This window comes from Ailuropoda melanoleuca, chromosome 12 (assembly GCF_002007445.2).
Source record: "Ailuropoda melanoleuca isolate Jingjing chromosome 12, ASM200744v2, whole genome shotgun sequence".
Classification (NCBI taxonomy): Eukaryota; Metazoa; Chordata; class Mammalia; order Carnivora; family Ursidae; genus Ailuropoda; species Ailuropoda melanoleuca.
Genome location: NC_048229.1, coordinates 34,147,723 through 34,167,052, shown reverse-complemented (window position 1 = coordinate 34,167,052; position 19,330 = coordinate 34,147,723). Strand labels below are relative to the sequence as shown.

The 19,330-nt window shown below is 44.3% G+C and overlaps 1 protein-coding gene across 1 annotated transcript; it reads right to left on the bottom strand.

Moving 5' to 3' along the window:
* Positions 1-640: 640 nt before the first annotated feature.
* Positions 641-16,437, bottom strand: ZNF285 (zinc finger protein 285). Its single transcript, XM_019804881.2, has 4 exons — positions 16,403-16,437; positions 12,097-12,154; positions 5,656-5,782; positions 641-3,116 (listed from the first exon to the last, which is right to left on the bottom strand). The coding sequence occupies exons 2-4, from the start codon at positions 12,109-12,111 to the stop codon at positions 1,456-1,458; spliced, it is 1,803 nt and encodes a 600-aa protein (XP_019660440.1). The 5' UTR covers positions 12,112-12,154; positions 16,403-16,437; the 3' UTR covers positions 641-1,455.
* Positions 16,438-19,330: the final 2,893 nt, after the last annotated feature.

Here is a 19,330-nt window from a genome sequence, read left to right as displayed (position 1 = left end):
TATAGATCAACTAAGATACCAACAAAAGACATTATTTTTGAAAATGAAAAAAGATATTGTGTGTGTATCTCCTTCTCCCAAATCCACCTATAATCCCAAAATAAATCACAATTGTTGAAGGAACTTGACAAAACAACCACCTTCTAAAACCCCATTTTTATTAAACAAGACTGTTGAGAAGCAGTGGTGCCAGCTTCCGACAATGGACGCTCTCGGCCTTCCGTAAGTTGTTAGTCACCGCAGTAAATATTAATTTTACTTGATTCACTTTATTGAGGCTATTTGCAGGACACCTAGTCTGGTTAACTTCCTATCGACAAGCTTTTCCCTTTAGTGCACCTTACAGAGTTTCTCGCATGGGATTTCTTATGTCTGCAGATTGCACTTTTGCTAAAGTTTGATCACAAGTACATTATCTGGAGCATTTCTTTTTTATGCACACACCAATGAATGAAGATTCTCACTGAAGAAGTCCTAGCCACACCAGTTAAGATAGCTGCACTGCCACATATAGCCTTAATGACTTAAAAGTTTTGAACTCAATTATAAAGTTGCTTTCTTATGTGAACTCCAATGACCATGAAATACGTTGCTGCTAAAGAGCCTGGGCAATACTAGCAACAAATAAACTGCCAAAATGTCATAGTATAACACAATAAATGTTTATTTCTTACTCAAGAAAAACAAGGTACAACACAGGTCAGATAGCCACCTTCTGCCAGTCCAGCCTTCAAGGTCACTATGACAGGAAATATGGCTGGAGGACACCACAAGATGTTTCTAAGGGCCAGGCCTGGAAGTAACTTATATTACTTTTGCTCGTAGTTGGCTGCTTGGAACTCTATCACATGGACCCGCTCTTAACTGCAAGGGTTTCTGGGAAATGGAGTCTCTACGTGACCAAGAAATGGAACCAGCAAGATGAACACACAGCCATGCCCATAAAATATCACTTCATAGAGCTTCTCCCTGTGTAGAAAATCTAATGGATTTGAAAACCTGAGAATGGACTAATATTCTTACCGCACTAAGAGCATAAGCACTCTTTTAAATATCTTTCTAGTGGGTACTCTCTTTTAAAAAAAAAAATCTACAGATTTTGGCTAGCCTGAAGTCCTCACTGTACTCATCTCAATTATAATTTCCTTCCTGGGCATATCCATTCACAGAAATTTGATCTCCAATTATTGTCATTGCCACAAACTGTCCATCTGTCAATTATCACTACTTTGCCCCTGTAGCATGTGACAGTTGGTGGGAGTTTTGCAGAAGTTCTTGAGATCCACAGCAGTTCCCTGGAACGCTCTTACGAACCCTTGCTTCAGAGCTGCAGAATGACATCATGGGTGGCAGCGTCCTTGTCCTTTGCTGCCCCAGCCCTCCCAGTGACTGAGTAAGCCTCCATCACCTGGAATACATGGACTTGCTTGCTTTCCTGATTGGCCCCTTGGAGAATTACACTGAGAACGTTTCTGTCCTCTCACGCAGTCTTTGATGAGTGAGAAGGTCTGAGCTATAACTAAAGCCATTGCCACGCTCACGACACGTATGTGGCACCGCATCTGCATGTGCTCTCTTGTGAGCAAGAAGGTATGAGTTACGACTGAAGCCCTTACCACATTCTTTGCACTTATAGGGCCTCTCTCCTGTGTGGACTCTGAGATGCACATGAAGATCTGAATTCCGACTGAAGCCCTTACCACACTCGTCACATTTATACGGCTTCTCTCTGGTGTGGTCTCTTTGATGTAAGTGAAAATATGAGCTATAACTGAAGCCTTTACCGCACACCTCACATTTGTAAGGCTTTTCTCCCGTATGAACCCTCTGGTGAGTGTGAAGAACTGAACTGTATGCAAAAGCCTTTCCGCACACATTGCATTTGTAGGGCTTCTCCCCCGTGTGGACTCTCTGGTGAATGTGGAGGTGTGTGCTTTGGCTGAAGCCCTTGCCACACTCGCCGCACCTGTAAGGCTTCTCCCCTGTGTGCAGCCTCCGGTGGACTTGAAGAACAGAGCTTGAACTGAAGCATTTGCCACACTCACTGCATTTGTAGGGCTTCTCTCCAGTGTGGACTCTCTGGTGGACAAGAAGATTGGAGCTCTGATCAAAGCCCTTCCCACACTCCTCACATTTATAGGGCTTTTTCCCTGTGTGTACTCCCTGATGAATACAAAGTAGCGACCTAAATCCGAACCCCTTCCCACACACGTCACATCTGTAGGGCATCTCCCCCGTGTGGACCCGGTGATGGTTGTGAAGAGAGGAGTTGCGCCTGAAGACCTTGCCACATTCAAGACATTTATAGGGTTTGTCTCCTGAGGGGCCTTTTTGATATCTGGGAAGGTCTGGGCTCTGGTTGCAGCCCTCTGCCCACTCTTGACATTCATAAGCTTTGTCATCTGAATGAGTTTCATAGTGAACAACAATATCCGAGCTCTGACTAAAGTCCTTTCCACACTGGTCACACCTACAAGACTTTTCTCCTATGTGAGTGCTGTGATGAACAGGGGGGTCTGCACCATCTCTGAAGCCCACCCCATAGTTATTACATTTGACAGGCTGTGGTACCACAGGGACCCCGTTATGTTGTTTGACTGCTGATTTCATAGCCAAGTGTTTCCCACAGTCAGTGTATCTACGAGGTTCCTCTTCTTTACATTCTTGGGAATCACCATGATCACGTGATGTCTGACTGATGCTGTCATCACACTGAGCACATCCATACACTTTCTCTTCCACATGGATTCTCTCACACTGTCCTCGAGAATTCTGAGGCTCCGTCATCATGTTGGCTCCCTTCCAAGATTCTGGGTTAAGGACTTGTGTCAGGCCTTTCCCTGCTGTGCCATCTTGCTTTTCTAAATTAATGGCATTCATTACACAGTTTTCTTCTTCAGAAATCTGAAAAGACACTCCCGCCCACTCTTCACAGAGGGAAACATCTCCCCCTAAATACTGGGGGCAATCTCCTTGAAGATTCATGACATACTCCTGACTCACAGTTAATTCACTGATCCTTTGTTTCCAAATCTGCCAGCAGTAGAGCACTTCTTGAGAGAGATAACTCAACCCTTTTCCCTGAAGATGTGAAATGTTGTTTTTAATCCTGTCTCCTATGAGGAGAAAGAGAATTTGGCTAAGAGAACAAGTAAGTTATCCCTCCAGAGGTTTTGAGAAATGAAGAAGGATGGAGTGGGAAGCTGTCACTGGCTCCTATTGATATAGGAAACAATCAGAATCACAGGACTTTTAATCCATGGGCTGCCAATTAAAAATCACATGTTGCAGGGAAATGAAAAGAAATCTTGGGAACAATTTATAAAGAAAGAAATTCACCTCCCTCCTATACGAGCAGCTGATAAAACACCTTTAATCACTTTGCTACAAAAGGAATGGGGAAGGGGTGCTTGGATGGCTCATTCGGTTAAGCATCTGACTCTTGATTTCGGCTCAGGTCATGATCTCAGGGTCGTGAGATTGAGCCTCACATTGGGCTCCATGCTGAGCACGAAACCTGCTTGGGATTCTCCCTCTCCTTCTCTCTCTGCCCCTCCTCCCACTCGCACACTCTCAAAGCAAATAAAAAGGCGGGAGGGGGAAGACTCCCATACGATTTATGGTGCATGTGTGTGTGTGTGTGTGTGTGTACAATACAATAATGGGAGCGCTAGACATGGCGACAGACACAAAGGATCACAAAGACCTTCCAAGACACCATATAAAGTTGCAGAAACAAGCAACAAGTCTTGTCTCCTGCTAATCTCCCTGCCTTCACATTACTGTCACATGAGGTGGGATTAGCATGTATGTTTCTGCACAACCTGCCCAACTGTATGTGGTCAGCCTAAAACAGCAATGGGGACTGATATAGGGATAATATAGTCAAATATCGCCCTGGGGTTGATGGGGGAGGCACATATACACCTTTGAGGCAGGCTTAAAGAGACATCCTTTTCTCTGAGGTTCTCTGGATTACATGAAGAGATAAAGTCTGCCAAGATCCCGTAACCCATCCAGTGATTTCTTTCTTTCTTTTTTTTTTTTTTTTTAGTAAGTAATCTCTACTCCCAATGTGGGGCTTGAGCTCATGATCTTGAGATCAAGAGTCACATGCTCTAAGATCCTGTAATCCATTTCTTTAACATCTCCTCTTTAGATAATCGCAGAATCTCAAATACCCATGACTATGAGAATGGGCAGTGTGGAACTGTTAGTAGCCTGGCCCCACGGACGCAAGATTGTACCAAAGGGCCATAAAACATAGGGAGATGAGGCAGAAGAGGGTAGTCACACCCTTGGCACCCCAAAACGGGCTTCAGAATGGCATGAACACTATGGTCAAGACCATCTGGACACTGCTCCTGGTTCAAGGTGGTTTCTGAGTCATTTTATTGAGAGTGATGTTAGTGTATAAGGTGGTGTCAGAGAAAGGGGTCTTTGAGCTACCCACAAGAGGCCTAAAGGAGCCATTTTCTAGTTATTTTGACTATATCCATAGTAAGAAAAGCATTTGCACTGTGACCGGTATGCACAAATAGACACAGACTGTTAACTAAAATAGTTTCACCAGCTTATACTTACCTTACTAGGTGCAACGTACTCTGACAAATTCTTTTGTGTTCTGGTCCATTAACCAATCTTGCTTTTTAAAAACTGATGATTATGATAGAGTAACTTGATTTCAGACTCACTGACAGTGTTGAATCCTGCAGACTAGCCACATGTCTATAATCTACAGACATAGTGGTACTTACTTTCACATGGTTATTTAAAAAGCACAGGGTCTAGGGTGCCTGGGTGGCTCAGTTGGTTATGTGTCTGACTCTTGATTTCGGTTCAGGTCATGATCTCAGGGGTGTGAGATTGAGCCCTGCAATGGGCTCCATGCTGAGCCATGGAGCCTGCTTAAGGTTCTCTCCCTCTCTCTCTGCTCCCCCCATCTCCACTCATGCATGCATGCACACTTTCTCTCTCTCTAAAACCAAAACAAAACAAAACACCCAGATAAGGAGGGTTTATATCCTACTTCTTACAAGCTACGTAACCATGGGCAAGTTATTTAACTACTCTGTGCCTCAGTTGTTTCCTCTGTAAAAGAAGGAATATCTCATAAACTAAACCAAGGTAATACATATTTGTGTATGAGCCTCTGAGAAACTAAAATTGGATATTTATCAAGAAGAAAGCAAATAAGCTGACACTTATACCACATTCACTATACACCAGATCCTAGTTTAGTTCCTTTAACACTAGCTTACCCAAAACACTGGTTTTTCTCCAGAAGCAACCAAGGCCCATGCCAGTGTGTGAATGTTATCAACCTCGCTTTGGGAAACATGAGAGTAGATGACAGCCTAAAACGAGAGGAGGCCAGGGTGGCCTCCTAACTGTATTGGAGGCCCATGGGCCGGGGGCGTTAAGATTTGAGTTCCCTCATCAACACCTCACCGGGGGCCAGTCATGCACATTAATCTGTTAAAACTCACTAACTTCAGGGGTCTCCTTGGTATGTGTGTCTCTCGAGTATTCTCACCAGTGGCCAAAGTTTCTCTTTGTGCTCCCCCTGGAATACTGTATCTGGCTTGAAGCTGATTATTTGAGGGAATAGGACCAGTGGTTTGCTGCTTAGTTACAGAGGGCTGTTGTCCTCACCCACTGAGACAAGGTTCCTGAAGTTCTCCAGCATCACGTCCTGGTACAGATTTATCTGGGCCTTGTCCAGTAGTGCCAGCTCTTCCTCCGTGAAGACCACAGCCACGTCCTTGAAGGTCACAGTTTCCTGAAACATCAAGCACACGCCACATGAGTCATCCACAGATGACCGCTGGCAGAAGGGCACAGCTGGAAGCTTCGCGGGCCATTAGGTTGTTGTCTTTCTGCTCCAAACTCTCCAGTTGAAACTACACTTTGTAATGTGGGAGCCACGACTCTGCAAATCGCACTTTGAATCTGAGAACTGGCTCTGCGTAAGGCTCTGCCACTAGGGGGCGCAGGAGGGACTCTGCAAGGTTGGGGGAGAAAGAAGGGACTTGTTCCTAACGGTTTGCCTCCTGTTCTGGGGTATCACCTCTGTAATGCTATGTTCCGCTGGTGGCAGCAGTCCCTTTCCCTAGCGATATCTGAAGTCTGGGTCCCTGACCCCTAGGCTTCTTCTCTGAGCTCTGAGACACCAGCCAGCCAGCAACCCCTCTTCACAGTTCTGCATTTCAGCTCCACAAGGCCCCTTCTCTCAGTTTCCAAGTTTCCGTTATTTAATCTCTCCCCTTGGTTCCCTCAGCCAGGATGGTAGTTACTTCCCATAGTTGGTACTTCCATGATATTGTAGAGTTCTCTCTTTATCCCTCAGTAACCTGGCTCACAACTCCATACCTAGTCAACAATTCCATTAAATTCTTCCTGTTCAAATAGCCAGTGCCCTTTTTGTGTCCTGAACGGACCCTTACTAGTGCAAAAGAAATGAGAAACATAGAAGAAATTCAAAGTTTTGGGTAGGCCAAGTTTCTCTTCTTTTCTCCACATTGCCTGTGTCCCCGTTAACCATCCACAGTCACACAAAGAATGTTCCAATAAACATCCATGAACATCTGTCTTTGAGTACTTATAAAAGCATTTCTATAAAATAAATTCCTAGACCAGACTACTGAGTTACTTGGGTATGCATATTTTACATTTTGACTGATATTATCCAAATTGTCCACCAAAAAGTTTGTACTGATACCCTAGCCTAGTGGTGCCCGGGTGTTCACTCCCGATCATACATCAAGACTTGATATTTTATTTTCTTTGTCATGGCAGATTAATCTATTTCTATTGGACTAAGCAGACAAGGCAACTAAAAGCACTGGCTGCCATATTTAAAAAAAAAAGTAAAAAGGAAATTATTGGGACAATTGGGAGCACTCTGGATATCAATTAAGTATTAAAAAACAGTAGAATCAGTAGTGGAATTATTAGCTCTTACAGTAGCTCTGTTTTCAATTTTTTGAGGAACCTCCATACTGTTTTCCATAGTGGCTGCACCAATTTTCATTCCCACCAACAGTACACAAGGGTTCCTTTTTCTCCACATCCTGGTCAACCCTTGTTATTTCTTGTGTTGTTGATTTTAGCCATTCTGACAGGTGTAAGGTGGTATCTCATTGTGGTTTATTTGTTTTTAATTTTATTTATTTACTTGAGAGAGAGAGTACAATCAGGGGAAGGGGCAAAGGGGCAGAGGGAGAGGGAGAAGCAGAATTCCCCGCTGAGCAGGGAGCCCAACGTGGGCCTCAATCCCAGGACTCTGGGATCATGACCTGACCTGAAGGCAGATGCTTAACCAACTAATCCATGCAGGAGCCCATGATTGTGGTTTTGATTTGCATTTCCCTGATGATGAGTGATGTTGAGCATCTTTTCCTGTGTTTGTTGGCCATCTGCATGTCTTCTTTGGAAAAATGTGTATTCATGTACTCTGATTTTTTAATTGGATTATCTGGGATTTTTTTAGTGTTGAGTTGTGTAAGCTCTTTTTTTTTAAAAGATGTTATTTATTTATTTGACAGAGAGAGAGAGATAGCCAGCGAGAGAGGGAACACAAGCAGGGGGACTGGGAGAGGAAGAAGCAGGCTCCCAGCAGAGCAGGGAGCCCGATGCGGGGCTCGATCCCAGAGCACCGGGATCACGCCCTGAGCTGAAGGCAGACACTTAATGACTGAGCCACCCAGGCGCCCTGTGTAAGTTCTTTATATATTTTGGATATTAACCCTTTGTCAGAGATGGCATCTGCAAATATTTTCTCCCATTCAGTAGGTTGTCTTTTTGTTTTGTTGCTGATTTCCTTCTCCGTGCAAAAGCTTTTTATTTTGGTGTAATCCTGATAGTTTAATTTTGCTTTCGTTTTCCTTCCCAGAGGAGGAGACATACCCAGAAAAATGCTGCTGTGGCTAATGTCTAAGAAACAACTGCCTATGTTTTCTTCTAGGAACTTAATGGTTTCAGGCCTCACATTCAGGTATTTAATCCATTTTGAGATTACTTTTATGCATGGCATTTACGCAAAGGAAATGAAAACACTAATTCAGAAAGATATATGTACCCCTATGTTCACTGCAACATTATTTACAATAGTCAAGATACGGAAGGAACCCAAGTGCCCATCGATATAGATGAATGGATAAAGAAGATGTGGTGTACAAAGACAATAGAATATTACTTGGCCATAAAAGGGAATGAAATCTTGCTATGTGCCACCACATGGATGGACCTAGAGGGTATAATGTTAACTGAACTAAGTCACTCAGAGAAAGACAAATACCGTATAATTTCACTCACATGTGGAATTTAAGAAAAAAACCCAAATGATTAAAGGGAAAAAAAGAGACCAAAAAAACAAATTTTTAAAAAAATATTTTTATTTATTTGTTTGACAGAGAGAGCACAAGCAGGGGGAAGGGCAGAGGGAGAGGGAGAAGCAGGCTCCCTGCTGATCAAGGAGCCCAATGCGGGACTTGACCCCAGGACCCTGAGATCATGACCTGAGCTGAAGGCAGATGCTTAACCAACTGAGCCACGCAGGTGCCCCAAAAAACGCAGATTCTTAAATACAGAGAACAAACTGGGTGGTTGCCAGAGGGGAGGTGGGTATGGATGTGGGGGGGAACAGATAAAGGGTAACAGTACACTTAACACGAGCACTGAGAAATGTATAGAATTGTTGAATCATTACATTGTACACCTGAAACTATCATAACATTGGATGTTAATTTTACTTGAATAAAAAAATAAATTTCTTGAGTGTGATGACAGTAATGCGGAAATATAGGGAAAAGCCCTTATTCTTAGTAGATACATACTGAAGTATTTAGGATGAATAATGATGCCTGCAATTTATTCTCAACTGGGTCAGCAAAATGAAATATAGATATTATGTGTGTGTATATGTGTATAACTTATATGTAATTGCTAACAACTTGTGAATCTAGGTGGAGATTACACATTATACTGTTCTTTCCATTTTTCCATAAATTAAAAAATTTCAAAATAAAAAATCGAGGGGAAAAATCATGTGTTAACAGCCATCCCCTGACCAAAAATAAATAAATTTTTAAATAAAATACTATCACTGCACTTATTACACTGCCCAGTTACATGGTCACAGATACATCCTCTCAATAGACTCTGTACCTTGCAAATGCTTCCAACCAAAGTTGTGAGTAGTTACAATGTATTTCACAAAGAATTTATACTAGCTATTGTTCAACCACCAAAACCTGACAATTATTAAAAACAAAAACTGAGGGAGGTGTGATGGACTGCATGTTTGTGTCCCCCCAAAATTCATATGTTGAAATGTTAACCCTCAAGGTGATAGTATTAAAAGGTGGGGCCTTGAGGAGGTAATTAGGCCATGAGAGTGGAGCCTCACGAATGGGATTAGTGCCCTCATAGAAGATGTGCCAGAGAGCTCACCCCTTCTGCCATGTGAGGACACAGCAAGAGGACCACCTATTAATAAGAAAGCAGGACCTCACCAAACACCAAATCTGCCAGCTCCTTGACCTTGGACTTCCTAGTCTCCAGAGCTGTGAAAATAAGTTTCAGTTGTTCCTAAACCACCCGGGATATCCTAGCAGCACTGCTTTCCTCCGTGGGAGGTGACAAAATGGAGTTGGAGCGAGTGGGCCAGGAAGTACACATACCTGACAGCTGATGTGGGACAGACACTAGGGAGAAGGGCTTAGGAATGCAGGCTCACCCAGCCTAACCCGCTTCTCCCTTCTTGGCCTCAACGGTCTGGGAAAACAAAACACCCATCTCCCACCGCCCTTTGCAGCTGGGCAGGTCCCTTGCTGTGATCCTATGCAGAGACTGCCAAATGTGCAGGTACAAAGACAGTCCAAAAATATTAATAAACCAAATTTATAAACTAACACAGATATAATAAAAGATTTTAAAATCTTTTTCTCGGCACACAGCACCACCTACGAAGTCCTCTTGTAAAATCTGGAACCTAAATTTATTCAGGCACAGAATGCTCCCACTTATAGGAAACATCGTAGCTAGAGGAAACCCACTGAATGACACCGAAAGAGACATTTTTTAGATAATCAGGGAAAACTGATCATTGCCGAGGCATTAGATGATACCAAAGAATTACGGATAATCTCAGCCATTTTTTGTATTTTCAGCAGAAATACATACTGAAATACGCAGAGGTGTATGGCAAATTAGATTGCTATTCAGCAAAATTCCCTCACGCTCCCCAACTCCACTCAAGGACCAGCGGGTATTTCCTTGCCCCTTGACTTTGGATTTGGCCACGTGCCTTGATCCAGTTCTGAGCCCGGGCCTCAAGAGGTCTTGCATGTTTCCACTTGCTTCCTTGCTCCTCTGCCAGCGCCCAGCACGCCCGTGCTACCAATACGAAAACTGCTATTATAAGCAGAGTGCTACCAAATAAATCTCCTGCGCTGACTTTGGGACCAAGCGGCAACACTTGGGGAAACTGTTATCAGAGGCTGGAAAAGACGGTAGCCTGGGTGATACAGTGTGAAACATTTGGTAAAACAGTCGCTGGCAGTAACGTAGAAGATGGAAAATGTACCTAATGGGACGCAGTGTGGACTCGGGCAGGATGGTTTCCAGGCAGAGGAAACGAGTGGGAGCTCATTTCTTTTATCTTGCACACAGCTACTCTAAGAAAGTAATGAGCTCAGAACAAAACCGATATAAAATGAAATGACATGCTGTCCAGGATCTTCTTTTAAAATGCTTTGGCACGTCCAACTCTTGGCTTCAGCTCAGGTCATGATCTCAGGGTCACGAGATCAAGCCCCATATCGAACTCTGTGCTCAGCCTCTGTCTCTGTCTCTTTCTCTCATATAAATATATAAATCTTAAAATTAAATTAATTCAATAAAATTAACTTCTTTGGGAAAGAAAAAAGGAAAGTGAAAAAGAGGTAGATTAAGCAGGTGTGGCAAAATGTTGAACCTGAACCATAGATACTACACACAGAGATTCACAGTACTATTTTCTCTTTTTGTGTATTTTCAGAATTAAAACATTTTTCATGACTTAAAAAATCCTTGTTCTACTTTCTGATGGCCTTTTTGATGTATCAACTTGGCTAGACTACAGTCCCATTACAGAAGCAAACACTAATCTAGGTGTTGCAGTGAAGATTATTTTATAGATGTGATTAAAGTCCATAATCAGATGACTTGGAGGGAGACTATTTTTAATAATCTGGGTGGGCCTGAGCCAATCAGTTGAAGGGCCTCAAGACCAGAACTGAGGCTTCCCTAAGAGAAGAAATTCTCCCTGTAGATAGTAGCATCAGTCCAACCTGCCCTGAGATTTCCGATTTGCCCAGCCCCCCAAAGGCATATAAAATAAACCTCTTACAAATCTCAATATATATCTCATGCTGTTCCTGCTTCACTGGTTGAATCCTGAGGGATACATCCACACTCAAATCTTGCTTCTTATATAGTGGCCTGGACCCAGCGCTACTCCAAGTGGGGTCATGTGCATAGCAACCATGCGCTCGGGCGCCGTGGCAATACCACATTGCTACAAGAGCTTCTGAATGCAGGGTGCCTGGGTGGCTCAGTGGGTTAAGCGATCGACTCTTGGTTTTGGCTCAGGTCATGATCGCAGGGTCGTGGGATCCAGCTCCATGTCAGGCTCCATGCTCAGTGGGCAGTCTGTTTCTCCCTCTCCCTCTCCTTTTGCCCCTCCCCCCCACCCACACATTCTCTCACTCTCTAGAATAAATAAATAAATCTTTAAAGAAAAAAGAGCTTCTGAACTCTTACTCTTGATTGCCATATTGATCTGTCAGTGACAAGCAGCTCATGGACTGGCACTTGTGTGCAGACCTCACCTGGAGTAGCACCGAATTAGACATCTAGACGTCTCTGAGCCTGCTTCCTGATTTCTGCAAAGGGAGTAATACCACCTAGCTCACACAACTGTTCCGAGCCAGGCAAAGGGCCTCGCACGGAGCCGTCGCTCAAACATGGGCAACTTCCTTTCGGAGAATAGAGGGGTCTAGCTCCTCAGAAATGACATGGCCTTTAAGAGAGAAAAAGGAAACCTTAACTCACCTGGAGTTTAATCATACTGTCTTCCTCTTGGAAGGAGCGGGATCCTGAGAAAGCAGAGCTGCAAAGAAAGAATCCATGAGAGCAGGGGTTTGACAGACTGTAAATGAGTCCTGCTTTCTCCTTATCTGTACAATTTTCTCACACATTCTTCTCTCCTGAGATATCTTTGCCTCTCTTCTCATTCCCAACAGACTCCGTCCCACCTTCTCAGGCTTTGTCCCCTGCCCCCACTCCACCCAGATTCTCATGTAACTCCTATCTCACTCCCCAAACATTTGGGTCCAAACTGCCACACTTTTTGTTTTTCTCAGACTTGTGAATGTATTGGCATCACTTATATTCTAAGTACTCTGGAAAAGAGGCTCCAGAATTTCTGACTTGGACAGGGATCTCAGGATGGACAGGGGACCTCCTTCTGTGTCCACTTTCGCATGCGAGACTTGCTCTAATGAACTTTCAGTTAGCTCCAATCTTAACTCTTGCCTTCCAAAATGATCTCTCTCTAGCCCCTGTTGGATCTTCTGGGGCCCCGTGACTTTTGGAAATATTTGACGATATACCTATGGCATGAAAGGCATGCTCTCTGCTCTGGAAAAGCTCACAGGCTCCTGAACTAGGAAGTCTCTAGGACCGCAGCTGGACCGAAGCAGGTAGACGGAAGCCATGGGAACTTGTGACTACATCCACTCAACTCTCTTCTCTGTGCTGCCTGTTTTCAGGGAATCCCCTTGCCCTCCAGCTTCCGGTTGCCAATAGGGAAAGTCAGCAGGAGATCCAGGGAAGGGACAGAAGTGAAATCAGAGTATGTATTCCCCCAGCTCTTCCCTGGGGGTTGCTTTGGACTGGCTCTGTTTCATGTCCCTTGACCAAAGGTCATAGCACCTGTCAGTGGCCCTTGTCTCAAATCTTTCCCCAAGTCTGGTAACTACTTCGTCCCTTAGCACTTCTATCCTAGGGATAGTAAGTTACCCTACTATGACCAGATCTGGGAAATTGCAATATCCTTTCTTGATGACCACACCCTGCCTGTACTTTGGGAAACTGTCCCTTTATTTTAAGCTCTTCTCAAGTTATATTTTTGACCGTGGTGTTTATTTCCTGTCTGATAACCTCTGTAACTATGGTGGCGTTTCAGGAGAAACTCAGTGTATAAAATTTCTGCCTTAGGCACTGTGGGACCCTCAAAGATTAAAACACAAAAACCAAAAACCAGGTCTCTGTCCTCTCAGATAATGTTTTCTTAAAACAACCTGTGCTGAAGGATGTCTCATATTCTTTTCACGGTTATTTTCAATCTGTCACCGACTAATATTTTGGTAAAACACGGTTTAAAAGAAATTTCTAGAAAAAGGAAATACAGAGGCATACAAATTACAGGCCCATTTAAAAAAATATTAGAGTAATCAATTACCACACGATTACTGAAACTGCTATACCGATGTTTAAATGATTCCACTCAATTTCTGAAATTATCTGGTCCTAGAGCAGTAACATTTAGCTCTCCAACTGTCACCAGTCTGCTGGCCACCCCTTGAGTTGCATGTTCTAGCAGCTTACAGGGTGACAGAATCAGGTTAATAGAATATGAAAAGTCTTTTAGCAAATCTCACCCTTCCCCTCCCCTTTCCCTGTCTTTAGTAGAAAGCCTTAATCACCCTTATTCTGGGCTCCAACAAAGATTTGCTAAACCTCTTAGTATGGGGCCAATCACATAGTTTTTTAATAGTTAAAACCTACCAAGTAACATTTTTCCCTAACCCTGTCCAAAAAAACCTACAAATCCTTAAGACACAACCAAGCCTTTGTCCTTTATCTGCCATACCAGGTAAAGATCCTGCCATTTATCAAGCACTCGGTGTTTCTTGAGATTAACAAACACAGAAATAGAGTCAGCTCTGATACTCTAAATGCACGTGCAAAGACACAAGCACACCAGGCTCTCTGCTTCCAGAATCTGTTCTCTCCTAAGAGTCAGCAATGGGTCAGCTTGATTTATGTGTACACACGTACACACACGCACCCACACACATGTGGGAGGGAGTTTGGTTTCCCAGATTTCTGGTTTCAAGCCCTCCCTGCCTTTATAACGTCGGGGCCCTGGCAGGAACCAGACGGCACATTCAAATTTGAGGTGAGCAGTTAATAAACAGACTACTTACAGTAGTGTAGGCTGGGTGTAAGGAAGCCATGGGGGAGAGGGCACTATGCTGAGGAGTGACAGGCAAGGTTTTATAGGGGCCAGTTCTGTGGAGGATCAACAGCTCAGTTTTGGAAATATTAGGTTTGAGGCATTGAAAAAACACACCTACATTTGCAGAGATAGAAGATAAAATTATCCCATTCGCAAGAGACAAAAGACATAAAATACCTATGAATCAATTTCATTACAAAAGGAAGAAAACCTCGTAATTTTATTAAATGCCTGAAGCTCTGACCACACCCCTGAGCTCACAGTGACTCCCAGGGCCCAGGGGTCTAGTCTGAGAGGGAATTCACAACGTCTGGCCCCCACATACAATATGCAACTAAGAGTAAATTCAACATTCTGTGCTTCCTCAGGACACTTCCTAGCTAGTTAACTAGGAAACTGTTTCAAAAATATTTTATCATAAAAACTTCAAAGCCATGCAGAGGTAGACAGAAGAGTCTAATGAACCCCCAGGTACCAATCATGCAGCTTAAGCAATTATCACCACATGGTCACTCTTGTTTCAACTATACCCCTACCCCCTCCCCATGTCCTCACATATTATCTGGAAGCATATCCCTGACACCATATTCATCACATTGTTTAATCCAGAAATACTGCCTTATGTCATGCTAAAAGATACGAAATAGTTTTAAAAGTGCTAATATTACACCTAAAATAACTAACATCAATTCTCTAATTTTATCAAATGTAGGGTCAGTGCTCAAATTTCTAATTTGTTGCCTGCAATTGAACAATTTGCCATTTGTTCTTTGTCTTATAAGCCTCAAAGTTTGCATTCCCTGTCTCACAGCATGCAAGGTGAGGATGGGGTTAATAAGTGGGGCAGGTCTCTTTAAACTGCATTCAGATTTCTTACTAGAGAGGAGAAAAGTCAAGATGTAAGCAGAAAGAGTTAGGGATCCCCCAAGAAAGATGAGACATAGCTTCTTGACATACGAAAAGTCATTTTACTCATTCTGGGTCCCAGCCATCTTGAGATCTAAGCCTGACTGGCACTACTTGCCCAAAGCACCTTCCTTGAAGAACTTCCTGGGATACACTGAAATTGCGGAATACATCTCAGTAGTTAATAATTTTAAGGGAACAAAAGAATGTAAAAATAAAGAGCCACTATCAGGCCAGGGGATAGCCTGATCCTATCAGGGACAATCAATCAATGGTAAAACTAGCAGTGCTGATTCAAAAGTGAAGAGTGACCGGAAGCACATTCTTGAGCTGTCTTTTTAGGATCTAAACCCCTTTGAGCACCCAGATACCAGACCAAGAGGAGCCAGAGAACTGATGAAGCTGACCCTTGCCAGCCCTTATGACTTCGATCAGACCTGGACTCTATCACCCTAAGATGATTTTTGCTCCCAATTCCAGGCTGAATTCCCCATTGCACAAGCCCCTTCATGAATCTGAATGCACCATTACCTTAAAACTTCCCCAGTTTTGTTATTCCAGAAGACACTGCTTTGGAGAATATCCCCACGTGTTCCCCTTTATTTGTTCTAAGTAAAATCCTTCCTTTTCCTATTTTTTGGTTTAGTTGTGTCTTTTGGCTCAACACCCACCAAGAAGTGAACCCAGTTTGGGGGAACAAAGATGCCCCCCCGCCCCGGAGTTGGAACTGCCAAACCCCAAACACGGCGTTCAGAATCCAAGACTCCAAGATCCTAGGGCTGCTGAGCCCGAATCGCCCCCCTGGAATGAACAGCCTAAGCGGGCCCCCATACTTAGAGATGAACTGCTTGGGCCAATCCCCCAAACCTGAGCCAACGCCCTCCTGTCCTCGCCCCGGGCCAGAGATAAGTACATTCCAAGACTGACACCAACCCCGACGCGGGGATGCACAGCCCCTAACCCGAAACCTGCAGCAGCGCTACCGGAGTCAGTCCCCCCAAACCGAGCTCAAGCTCTCCCACCGCTTCCCAGGGAATGCCGGGCAAGCCCCTCAACACTCCGCCCCGCCGAGGAGGCTCTTCCATTGGCCACCAGTCCCCGCTTCCAACTCCTCCCACCCGTCGACAGGGCCGGGTCGCAGCTACACACACCCTCCACCCCCATCGCCCCAGACGCCTCCGAAGGGGGCGCGGTCCGGACCAGACTCACCTCAGCGCCCTAAACAATATCGCCCGCAGCGAAAGCCTGGGCCCAAAGCGCATGTGCAAGAAGCCTGTGGACTACAACCCCCAGAAGCCCCTGCGCCGCAGAGGCGGCCGTGCCCGCGAGAAGCTGACTGGGGATACGTGTCCCTGCGGGGGCCACCTGCACTCTTGCCATTTATCTGAAACAATAATAGTAACAATCGCAATGGTGATGAAATAACAGTGAAATGTTAACAATAATTAAGACAAAGCACTGTCCACCCGTGATATAAAGGAGGTGCAAGATTCAACGTTCCACCACGTGGACATGAGCACTTGCAACCGTTTAAGTGAAAACCCTTACAGGTTCTTATTCTCCGGACGTAACTTTTAATTTTTATAAACACGCAGCTTTTCAATTAAAACTCATTTAAATAACTTTTCCATGGTTTGTTTCTATTGAAGGAGACTCTGGAAAATCTTCCACACTTGAGAGCTGACAGTCCTCTCATGTTTCCCCTTCTTTGGAGAAGCAGAATTAACCACCAATGCCTTCTGTTCTGAATCAAGAAATAGCACGAGGCGGGGGGCGGGGGTGTCTTATAAGAGACATATTTCCACAAATCACAAAGACACGGAAAGTTTTCGGATTCTCTTTGAGAAGTTTCCCGTTGGCACTTATTTTTTGCATTTTAAGATCACTGTTTAAGAAAGTATCTTTCTTTTGGTGCCGTCATGCGGTAAGAAAACCTAAGGATTTCACCAGAGGCCCACAGCTCTGGCCTGGAGGAAAGCACCCAAAAACGGGTGAGAACATACTGCGTCTTCGCCAGCTCTAGTTCGAGACCAGACAGTTAACTGAAGACCCCCACCTCCAAGCAGTGGTCGGGAGCTGGAAAAATAATACCCAGCTATATAGCTTGGCGTTGCAATTCACGGCACATACAGGGGGCAGCGAAATTCTTTTGGCCTAGCTCTGTCTTTTGATATCTTGACATTAGTTTCATCGTGATTTAAAAAAAAAAATTCTAGTAAGGTCTGTCACAGAGAGGGGAGTGACCCTTAATTTTGGCAGATCCTAAAACACTCTTTTTACTGGATGGAGGAAGAGGTTTCCTTTAACGAGCCTGATATCTGCAGTAAATATGTCCAACCTCCACCTCTGAGTTCATGTATTCCCTTTTAGCCTCTCCTTTTTGACCTCCTCCTCTACTATTTTCTCGCTTGGCCATTCTGGTCCAACCACAATAACGGTTGTATCCCCAGTGCTTAGACACATTGTGCCTACTGATTGTGCCTACAAATGTCAGTCCAAAGTAACAATTCAAGAGGTTGAATATGATGTGCATGTACTCCTGACGGCCTGGGGTCCAAGACAATGACAGGCTTAGGTGTTTCCAGTGCTCGGAGAGACACATCTGGATGCAGATCTCCCAAGTGCAAAGAAACCAAATGTAATTTCTGACCTACCATCATACCACCTCATTCTAGTGGGCTGGTAGACTGTCTCACCGAGTTGGCATACTTCATTCTCCATCTCGTGATGAAGTAACAGTAGGCTGGGTTTTATACCTGAGATATTTATATTCTGGCTAAGGACTATTATGAGGAACAGTTACAATTTGGACTCACAAAAGCTACTTGGAAGTAGATCTCTTGGGGCACCTGGGTGGCTTAGTCGATTAAGTGTCTGCCTTCAGCTCTGGTCATGATCCCAGAGTCCTGGGATCGAGCCCTGCTCGGGCTCCCTGCTCAGCGGGGAGCCTGCTTCTCCCTCTCCTCCCCTCTCATGCTCGCTCTTGCTATCTCTGTCTTTCTGTTTCTCTCTCTCAAATAAACAAATATTTTTAAAAACTAAAAAAGGAAACATATCTTAAGTCTCTGACTCTGTCTTCTAAAATGATCACATGTCACCCTGTTGGTAGAATACGACCTTACTGTCACAATCAACTTTATATTCTCTACTACCGCCCCACTACAGCTAGAGTCAACTTGTTCACCATCATTCTTTATAGACTACCATTCGGTTTCTGACTCTGCCCCGAGGATGGTGCTTTTACTACTCTCCAGACGCCCCGAAACTTGTATTAACCTTCCTACCATGTAACATTCAAAGACTGACAACAGAGAGTGACATCTTACTTCACGTGTTCCTGATTTTGTGGAGAAAGCACTGCACTTTTACACCCGACACCAACAGATCCCATAGAAGTTACAGCACTCCCCTGGACACTCTTGTATCCCTTGAGCCACTGAAATAGCAGCAGCCCATTGGCACCTGGGTAAACTTTAGGCAACCCAGTGGGATCTCGAGGACAGCCTCCAGCAGACAGAATGGTTAGCACACATCTACGAAGGTCGATTTTTGGCTCGACCATTCCAACCGAATCATTCTCCCATGATGTTAGTACGTGTAGTCCTGTAGAGAAGCCAACGTGGTGAGGAACTCAAGCCTTTTCCGACATCCACTGAGCAACCAAGGCTTCCTGTTCAAAGCTCTATGCTGCCCAAAGCCATCTTGGAAGCAGATCCTTTAAGCCCTGGTCAAGCACTCAGATGACTAGCTGCAGCCGCCATGTGCCAGCTACTTCCAGAACACTGGGGAGATCCTGCCCAGGCCAGTTTAAGAACGTGTGGTCCTCCCTGTTTTTATCTTATTTTATTTTTCCTTCCTTTCCCCTACATTCATCTGTTTTATTCTTAAATTCCCCATATGAGTGAAATCATATGGTATTTGTCCTTCTCTGGCTTATTTTGCTTGGCGTAATACCCTCTAGTCCCATTCACGTCGTTGCAAATGGCCAGATTTCATAAAAACAGAAAGGGAGGCAAATCCTAGGAGATTCTTCACTCTAGGAAACAAACTGAGGGCTGCTGGAGGGGAGGTGGGTGGGGGGATGGGGTAACTGGGGGATGGACATTAAGGAGGCCATGTGATGTCATGAGCACTGGG

What these genes read in the sequence shown, in the direction of transcription:
- ZNF285 (XM_019804881.2), bottom strand. An exon ending in CAGGAACCTTGTCTCAGTGG is followed by an intron (nt 3,117 to 5,655) that starts GTGAGGACAACA and finishes TTCTCCTCATAG; the next exon opens with GAGACAGGATTAAAAACAAC.